General features: G+C 40.2%; 1 protein-coding gene across 1 annotated transcript; it reads left to right on the forward strand.

Moving 5' to 3' along the window:
- Positions 1-778: 778 nt before the first annotated feature.
- qars1 (glutaminyl-tRNA synthetase 1) lies at positions 779-8062 on the forward strand. The gene is made up of 23 exons (XM_086038975.1): positions 779-990; positions 1400-1550; positions 2181-2290; positions 2359-2434; positions 2533-2597; positions 2712-2765; positions 3069-3129; positions 3218-3292; positions 3382-3467; positions 3534-3620; positions 3692-3791; positions 3862-3940; positions 4030-4269; positions 4353-4445; positions 4555-4692; positions 5094-5181; positions 5251-5397; positions 5922-6023; positions 6100-6192; positions 6276-6403; positions 7123-7189; positions 7285-7410; positions 7568-8062. The coding sequence occupies exons 1-23, from the start codon at positions 880-882 to the stop codon at positions 7616-7618; spliced, it is 2328 nt and encodes a 775-aa protein (XP_085895101.1). The 5' UTR covers positions 779-879; the 3' UTR covers positions 7619-8062.
- Positions 8063-9635: the final 1573 nt, after the last annotated feature.

The raw sequence follows: 9635 nt of genomic DNA on the forward strand, positions 1-9635 counted from the left end.
ACTCTCTGTCTCTTTGTCTCTCTCTCTGCATCTCTCTCTCTCTCTCTCTCTCTCTCTCTGGCTCTCACTCTCGTCGCTCCCATCCAACGTAATCACTGCAATAGTATGAAGTTCCATTTTATGGGGTTCCATTCGTGCCAAAAATATGTTATGTGTCGATGATACGTGTCGGTTTGTCCATTAACCGAACGCTTACATGATCGATGATGATGATGATGATGATGATGATGATGATGATGATGATGATTTGTAATGCTTGAGCAGTAAGCACACATACCATTACTATGAATACAGTGAACCAAACAGTCGACCTACTTCCATTTTTCAAAGGGATGATGTTAGTGTGAAGTTCACGGAGTCACTTCGCGGACAAAAATATCCAAATTGATACTATGTATAAATAATAAATACAGTATTCAAACTTTGTTGAGTTGTGATGGACAACAAAAAAGTTACACGCACACACTTACGGAGAATTTGAAAATGTTGTGTACTGACAAAATGTGTTGTGTGTTCCGTGTCATATTCAAATTGAATCTAAAATTGGTACAACGCGTTAGTGGTCTCAAAATTTATGATTAGTGGAAAAAAATGTCTGGAATGACTTTCTGACGCAATATTTCTGACATGGTAGTTCATTACACATGTATGACACAAACGTTGTGATTGGCTATATTCCTGACAGTAGCCGGTGCTTCTATTAAAACAGTACATGATTGGCTGTCGTTGTCAAACCAGCGTCTTCCAATTGGTTCATATGTTTATTTGCCCGTCCCCCTTTGAGGCGAACGGGAAGTAGTTTCTCTCTTGAAGTAGCAAGCTTGTGGGGCGCTGGTGTATTGGTGTACACGTGAACTAGTCGGAGAAAAGTGGGAAAAAATGGACGATACATCGACACTTTTCATCTCCATTGGGCTTAGTGAGCAGAAAGTGAAAGAAACGCTGAAAAATGCAGCGTTGAGCACCACCTTGAAGAGCGCTATCGTTCAGGTTTGAACCCCCCCATTTATTCGTGGACCTCAGGGACAGCTGTGACAGCACAATATATATATATATATATATATATATATATATATATATATATATATATATATATATATATATATATATATATATATATATATATATATATATATATATATATATATATATATATATATATATATATATATATATATATATATATATATATATATATATATATATATATATATATATATATATATATATATAGAGATAGATAGATAGATAGATAGATAGATAGATAGTATTTCTGTTTACTTGTGTTGCGGGTGCATGGTTTTCATTTCCACCTTAACATCCCGGTGGGAGTGTCAACATATTTATTGTAGATTCACGTTTCTGGTGGTTTACTTTTTACCTGCCATTATTTCCCCAGGCTCGCAGTGTCAGTGGAGTAACAGAAGTGGACAAAGCAGCAGGGACATTATTGTACAGCCTAGCTTCTCGCCTCAAAGACACAAAACGTCTGCCATTCCTAGCAGAAAGCATAGCTCTGCGCAAAATAACCACGGAGCAACAACTTGCAGGTAATTTGTGACATGCTGCAACCTCTCACCCATAGGCGGGGTAATGACGTATATCCTGTAGGCATTTACTGGCCCAAGGCAAAACCACATTCTGCACTGACAAAAGCTTTATCTTCACTTCAAAACACATTATTCATTGATAAAGTCCTTAAAATCGTAATTTTGAGGGTTGTTATCTAATGAGTGAATCATACCAATGCTATTACTATCATTGATAAGAACAATCAGCAACATTATATTTGGTTAACTATTTCGATGGCTTTAATACTCGGTGAGTATCCAAAAAGGTGTGTTATTGAAAAGCGTCACTCGTTATTTGTGTCACTTTTCCACTTTAGCTGCATGTTTAGGGCCCCCCGGAAATGTAGGGGCCACAGACAATTCCCTGTGTCGAACGGTATGCCTGCTGCTGCCTACAGAAATTAGGATGACCCTAGGACATCATGAGGTGTTATTTAGATTAATCATTACCTAACCCACTCTGATAATATTCTTTCAATATCAGGCCAGATTTATATTTGACAGACAAGGCAACCTTTTGCCAATTGTTTGTATCATATTACTCCCCTTGGCATATTTGCACAAAATACAGTAGATAGACATTCTATTGTTTGTGTTCTGAATCTGCAGCTGCTTTGGAATTTGTTAAGAGTCACCCTCAGGACCCCCTCAACCTGAGTGAGTTTAATGAAGCCTGTGGAGTGGGTGTGGTCATAACACCAGAGCAGATTGAAGATGCAGTAAGTACATGCTGTACAACTTTCAATCTTTAATGTGCACTTCTCAGTGATGGGACATTGTTGTGCAGGTGGAGTCTGTGATCAAGAAGCACAAAGAACAGCTTGAAAAGGAGAGGTACCACTTCAACATGGGCCTGCTAATGGGTAGGATCACTCACCTAGCTGGGCAGATATTTCCGAAACGTGAAACGTGGCGTTGCGCAATCAGAAGGCCAAAATTGTGGTTTTGTTGCTTGTTGCAGGAGAGGTGCGCTCTGCTCTTAAATGGGCTGATGGGAAAGTTCTCAAAAATGAGATGGACATGCAGGTAGGTCTGAAAAAGGGTGCATTGGGTGTGCAATATGGGACAGATATGGCATTTTGAATGTTTGAATGAAATGTAATTGGCTTGATCTCAAGCAAATGACCTTTGGTTCTAAAGGTCCTGCACCTCTTAGGCCCCAAGACAGAGGCTGACCTTGAGAAGAAATCAAAGGTAACTAGGAAATGGCTATTTTCCAGATTTTTTTTTTTTTTTTTGGAACAAGCAAGTTGTCTGTTAGTGTGGATCCTTGACCATCATTGATCATCCTTGACAAATGTTATTTTCAAACATGAGCTGTAAACTAAGGTTATTACCATTTGGGCTAAGTTAAGCTTGCTCCTCTTTACACTTCCCAGTATTCAAGTTAAACGAACCAACTCCTAAATGGATCTTCAAATAGTGATAGTGTATAGGCACGATTGTCCCGCTGAAATCAAACAAATCTCCAACACTGTTTTTCTAAATACAACACAGGTCCAGAAAAATAAAGTTGAGAATGAGGTGAAGACGAAAAAAGAGGATGTGGCACTTAATGGTAATGTGCAATATTGGACAAAAGTGGTTGTCTGACTGCAGTTGAGTTTGTTGTTTGCGTATTGTTATATATCGTGTTTGTTGTTTAGGTGAGACCACAGTTGTGGAGGGAAAGTCACTAATGGAGCAGCTCAGGGGAGAAGCACTGAAGTTCCACAAACCAGGTGACAAAGGAAACAACCACAAAATGAAATAACAGTGAATTTCCCCCATACTAAACATTAAAGCTGTATCCCTCTTGACCAATATGCAGGTGAGAACTATACAACTGAGGGATATGTGGTTACACCAAACACTATGGACTTGCTCAACAAGCACATGGAGCTCTTTGGTGGACAGGTGAGATCAGAGGTAGAAAAAAAAAAAAGAATCCAACCAAATTTGACTGCTGTCTCCGTGTTGTAGATACGAACCCGTTTCCCGCCCGAGCCCAACGGTATCCTTCACATTGGACACGCTAAAGCCATTAACTTCAATTTTGGTTATGCTAAGGTACGGCCATCTCCCATTTTAATGTCGTCGCAAAGAATGCAGCTTCCTTTTACACATGCACTCTTTCCCAGGCAAACAATGGAATTTGTTTCTTGAGATATGATGACACAAATCCAGAGAAGGAGGAAGAAAAATACTTCACCGCCATCAAGGACATGGTAGAGTGGCTCGGTGAGTTGCTGAAGAGGATTTCTCGACATGCAGAATATGGGGATCTTAACACTGTTGCGGTCTTGCACAGGCTACACGCCGTATGCAGTCACGCATGCATCGGACAACTTCCAGCAACTGTACGATCTTGCGCTGGAACTCATTCGCAGGTGAGCGCAGCAGATGTGTGTGTGTGTGTTTGCAAGAGCGCAATTCAGCTTTAAGATGTTTCATTTTTGCCAATGTCTTCTTCCCTCAGGGGTCATGCGTATGTGTGCCACCAGAAGGGGGAGGAACTGAAGGGCCACAATACTCCTCCATCACCGTGGAGAGATCGTCCCATCGAAGAATCTTTGGTTTTGTTTGAGAGGATGAAAAAGGGGATGTTTGCTGAGGGAGAGATTACACTCAGGATGAAGACTGTCATGGAGGACGGGAAAATGGACCCCGTGGCATACCGAATCAAGTACACGCCACATCATCGAACAGGAGATGAATGGTAGGCTAGTTGTCACAGTAGTTTTCACCATTCCAGTTGCATTTCAATACGACTGTACTAGATTCCTGAATGTTTTTCTTCAGGTGCATCTATCCCACCTATGACTACACCCACTGTCTGTGTGACTCGATTGAAAATATCACACATTCACTCTGCACCAAAGAGTTCCAGGCCAGGTAGACATTGATCACTTTTTTTTTTTTTTTTTTACTATTAGTTACCCTTCTTGGAGGCATTCTTAATTGCGTGAAAATTTCTTGAGCTGCTTGTGTTTTTTGTTGGCAGGCGGTCATCATATTACTGGTTATGTAATGCTCTGGATGTGTACTGTCCTGTTCAGTGGGAATATGGCCGCCTAAACCTCACCTACACTGTGGTGTCCAAGAGGAAGATCATCAAATTGGTGGAGAAGGGAGTGGTCAGGTAAAATTGCAAATGGAAAAATATGTTTAGTCGTTTCTCTGTTATTTATTTTTTAACATCAGATGAAATTAAGTACAAAGAGAATGTCCCATGTGGCATCAGAATTTTGCATTGGCAGATGCCCTCAGTTCAATTATACTTTTGACCTTGGGATCGAATAAATGCATTCCTACTGATGTTTGTACTTAAGTCAGATCTGTAGCGGTTACCTGGACCCAAAGACCCAAACAGTTGCTATTGCTCATTGAAAGTACAGACAAGTGCAGATAAATGCAGAAGTGGACATACAATGTAAACAGTATCTGCAATATTGACTATTTTAGCCTCAGGTCTTCATGTTAGATCCAGTGTCAAATCTTCATTAAAGAAGAATAGATCAGCTATATTCTGTCTAATTGCAGAGACTGGGACGACCCTCGCCTCTTTACTTTAACCGCACTCAGGAGGAGAGGCTTCCCACCGGATGCCATCAACAACTTCTGCGCTCGGGTAAGCAGGATGAATGGAGGAGTGGCTAAAGAGTCGCATGTAATTCATCCATTCGTGACACGTTTCCAGGTGGGAGTCACGGTTTCCCAGACGACAACTGAGCCGCATCTTCTGGAAGCGTGTGTCAGGGATGTGCTCAACGAGACGGCACCACGAGCCATGGCCGTGTTGGAACCTCTCAAAGTCACCATAGTAAACCTCCCCGAGGACTCAAAGGTAAGTTTTATAGGCTTAATATGGTCAAAGGTCTCCATCTCAAATACTGTAATCAATCAAGTCAGGGGCTGAGCTTGATATCAACCAAGACATTTTGGACAAGTCTTTGCTTTCCAATTTTACTGGGCTAGTCTGAGGAATGACCTCTTCTCTTCCAGCATGACTGTGCGTCAGTGCAAAAGGCATAACAGCATGGTTGGATGGGTACGCTTTGAAAGAACATGAAAGACATTTGGTGTGACCTAAATCAAAGAAATGACCAAGCAGGCGCTCTCTTTGGATTGGTGATCTCAAACCTAATGAATGTTCTTCTCGATGAGTGGACAAGATTCTCACATATACACTTTTCCATAATCTAAAAACTGTGCGGAGGGGGGTTACAAATATTTTTTGTTTTTCCTTTTTCATGACTGAAGGTGCCTGTTGACCCAATGCTTTTTCGTTATGCTGTGCCTGGGGACCTGCTTATGCTGTCGTTTCTGTCTTGATGATGTAATCAGCTCCAATGCCCTCTCTTCTCTCAGTCTGAAGTACGAGTGCCAGACTTCCCTGCGAATGAGGCCAAGGGCAGCCACACGGTGCCACTTAAAAGCACCATCTTCATTGAACAAAGTGACTTCAGAGAGGTTTGACACACACAAAAACACCCATGGCTGAGTAATTCTCACTGTAGATAGATCTCTTATTTATTTATTTCATTAGGTGATGGAGAAAGGCTACAAGCGTCTGACCCCAGAGCAACCCGTAGGCTTAAGGCATGCTGGGTACGTCATCTCTGTGAAGAAGGTCATTAAGGTAGGACTCAGCAGGTTTGACTTTAAGATGAGCACTTTTTTGGTTTGCTCCTGTTCCTATCCCACATGCATGCTCTGCTGCAGGATGCTCAGGGTAAAGTGGTGGAACTTGAGGTGAGCTGCTGCAGCTCTAATACAGCAGAGAAACCAAAGGCCTTCATTCACTGGGTCAGCCAGCCACTCGTGTGCGAAGTGCGCATCTACGAAAGATTGTAAGTTGTCATTTGTAAACAATACTTACAGTGGATATAAAAAGTCGGGACAACTATTTTGAAATGCCAGGTTTTTGTGATATAAAGAAAGCGTTTTACAACTTTTTCCGCTTTTAATGTGACTTATAACCTGTGAAATCATCAGACCATAAGACATTTTCCCGTCCGTGTTTGGGAGATTTTGTTGTGTTTCGATGAGAATAAGGTTGAACTTTTTGGTCTTGATTCCAAAATGCATGTTTGGCGCAAGCTAGCACTGCTCGTCACCTTAAAGTGGAAGTCAACCCAAACATATTTTTTTCAAGAATATGTTCTATGCAGGGCCACTAGTTGAAACAAGGCAATATGATTAATATGATTATTATGAGATAAGCAGCTAAATCCACCCTTTTTTAGCCATCTCATGGGGCGGCCATTTTGTCACTTCTGTCAACTGAAAATGACATCCAACCACAATGTTGTTTGTGATGTATGTGAATACAAAAATGTGAATTTAAAAGCAAGAACATATATTAAACATAACGACTAGCGATCTAACCACATTGAAGTGGAGAGTAACTGGTAAAATAGCAAATATGTAAATGAACAGGAAAAGGACTATGCAAACGTCCACAGAAGTCAAATGAGAAAATGTCATAACCTACAGAAATGTTGTGTATGTATGTCCATTCCAAAGAAAGGATATTACCAGTACTGTTCTACTCTTACCATGTTTATAGATTCCTACACAAACACCCTGAGGATCCAGCGGAGGTGCCCAACGGCTTCCTGAGTGACATCAACCCAGTGAGTGGCCCTCACATGCCTGCACGATGTTTTTTTGAGTTCTCGTCATTGGATTGTGGTAGATTAAAAAAGAAAATCGCCCCCCCCAAATGCAGAATTCTATGCAAGTGATCAAGAGTGCCTTCATTGATACCTCAGTCAAGGGAGCAAAAGTTTTGGACAAATTCCAGTTTGAGAGAGTTGGCTACTTCTCCCTGGACCCTGACAGCACGGCAGACAAGGTACATTGAAACAGCTGCCTAATGCTAAATATTAGAAAACAGAATACATTACGTTAATAGCTATAATAGAAACCAGAGAGTATTTTTTTTCCATTGCGCATGTGTTGCCTCTGACGTGCTTCTTTTTTTGTTTTTACTGTCTCATTTGTCGTTGCAGCTGGTCTTCAACAGGACAGTTACTCTCAAAGAGGATCCGGGGAAGATTTAAGTGCCTGATTGCGATCAAGCTACTGTACGTGCTCCGCTTCCCACGAGCCCACAGATACATGCCAAAATCTACTTTGGTTAAAATTTGAAATAAATCAGACCATAATTGGGAACTGCGTTTTTCCACATGCAATGTTTTTTCACTCAAATTATATTTTTAAATCTCTACAGTAGTCACCATTTTACTGGAGACTGAAAGTACTTTAGGATCTTCAGTATCAAACTTTGTAACGTCAGTGTGAAATTACGAGCGTTTCTAATTTCTCACTCTTACCTCTTTGTGCAATGCATACCATAATACCTGAATTTCATAATGATATTGTCTCTTGTCTTGTATGACTCAGAGCTGATGCTGCGATGTTATCGCAAAGCATCATTTCTTTTTTTTTTTTGTCGCAGAGGTTGCTCTTGTGTTTCAGGGAAAATTAAAATTCATTGGAAAACAGCAGTTTGTATCTGGGTTTTCAATAAGTAACAAATACACTCATGAGCCACGCATTGATTAACCTATTGAGATCCCATCTGAGTGATTGAAGTCATTATAATCCATCAAGAGGAAATTCAACTCACTTCAGTATATTATTAAGAACCCGTCACACATGCAGGCACGCAAGGAAAAGTGTCAGAGTGAAAGGCACCTGCTAACAATTCTGCAGCATTTGAGCTAAGATTGTGGGTCCGTTTGGTGGCATTTTACATTTGTTTGAAACGGGACTCTGACCATAACCCTGAAATGTTGATCCTATACGCTATTATAACCTAATGGGTGTGCAAATGTTTGTGCTCATGGGCTAACTTTGATTGAGCTTTGAGGTCAAGTGCATGAGGTAGCCCTAATAAAAATGTCAAATGCATGTGTAAAATGTTTTTATCTTACAAATAATTCATTATATTTTAATCATACTGTTTAACTGTAGTTAACCATTGCTTGGAGAGGAAGTCAACCCAAACATTTTTTTTCAAGAATATGTTCTATGTAGGCCCACTAGTTGAAACAAGGCATTCTGATTAATATTGAGTTTGTGGAAAATGTTAAGTAGCAAAATCCACTCGTTTTTAGCCATCTCAGGGGGCGGCCATTTTGTCATTTCTGTCAACTGAAAATGACATCACAGTTGCTCAAGGCTCAGGTAATGACCAATCACGGCTCAGCTTCAGAAAACAGGTCAGCCGTGGTTGGTCGTTAGCTGAGCCTTGAGCAACTGTGATGTCATCTTCAGTCAACAGAAATGACAAAATGTCCGCCCCCTGAAATAGTTAAAAAGGGGTGGATTTTGCTGCTTAACTCATATTCCATAAATGCGAAATTAATCAGAATGCCTTGTTTCAACTAGTGGGCCTGCATAGAACATTCTTGAAAAAAATATATGTTTGGGTTGACTTCCTTCTTTGAGTATCATAACAATTTGAAATGTACCCTGATTTTAATTATTTATCTTCAGGACACCAGTATTCTTTAATGGAATTCATATTTGGGTAAAATAGTTGCTGCAAATGGGAAATCAAAACAAATTGTTGTAAGGTATCCGTTCCAACAAAGGCTTGGCAAATGTATTTATATAGCACATTTCATACACAAGGCAATGTAATGTGCTTCACACAAGCAAAAGCAAAGGCCCAGTAGATACCCATCAATTGAATAAATACATGTATTTAAAAATAAAAATAAAAGCACAGACTAAGACTGCAAGAACTGCACAACTGAACAAAAGTGGGAAAGAAATTGACAATACAGTATAGTGGACCAACTGCTGTCACTCCTGGCACTTTGTTCCTAATAAAACTCTTTTATTTCGTTTTTTTTTTTTTTTTTTTTTGTCGTGTTGTCTTCTGTTTGTATTATTTTGTTACAACGCTGTTTATAAAGCAAAAAAAAAAAAAATGACAAAAAAATTTCCCACCACTAGTGGAACTGGGAATTAACCCTCCATTGACCAGAGCTTGACAAGAACCACTCGAATTGTCCCGGCATCTCATGGCTAGGTTCCCACCGCAGGCAAATGCGACCCAGATCGGAT

The sequence above is a fragment of the Filicampus tigris genome, chromosome 1, assembly GCF_054856515.1.
Source record: "Filicampus tigris isolate MCC_2025a chromosome 1, RoL_Ftig_1.0, whole genome shotgun sequence".
In the NCBI taxonomy this organism is placed as follows: Eukaryota; Metazoa; Chordata; class Actinopteri; order Syngnathiformes; family Syngnathidae; genus Filicampus; species Filicampus tigris.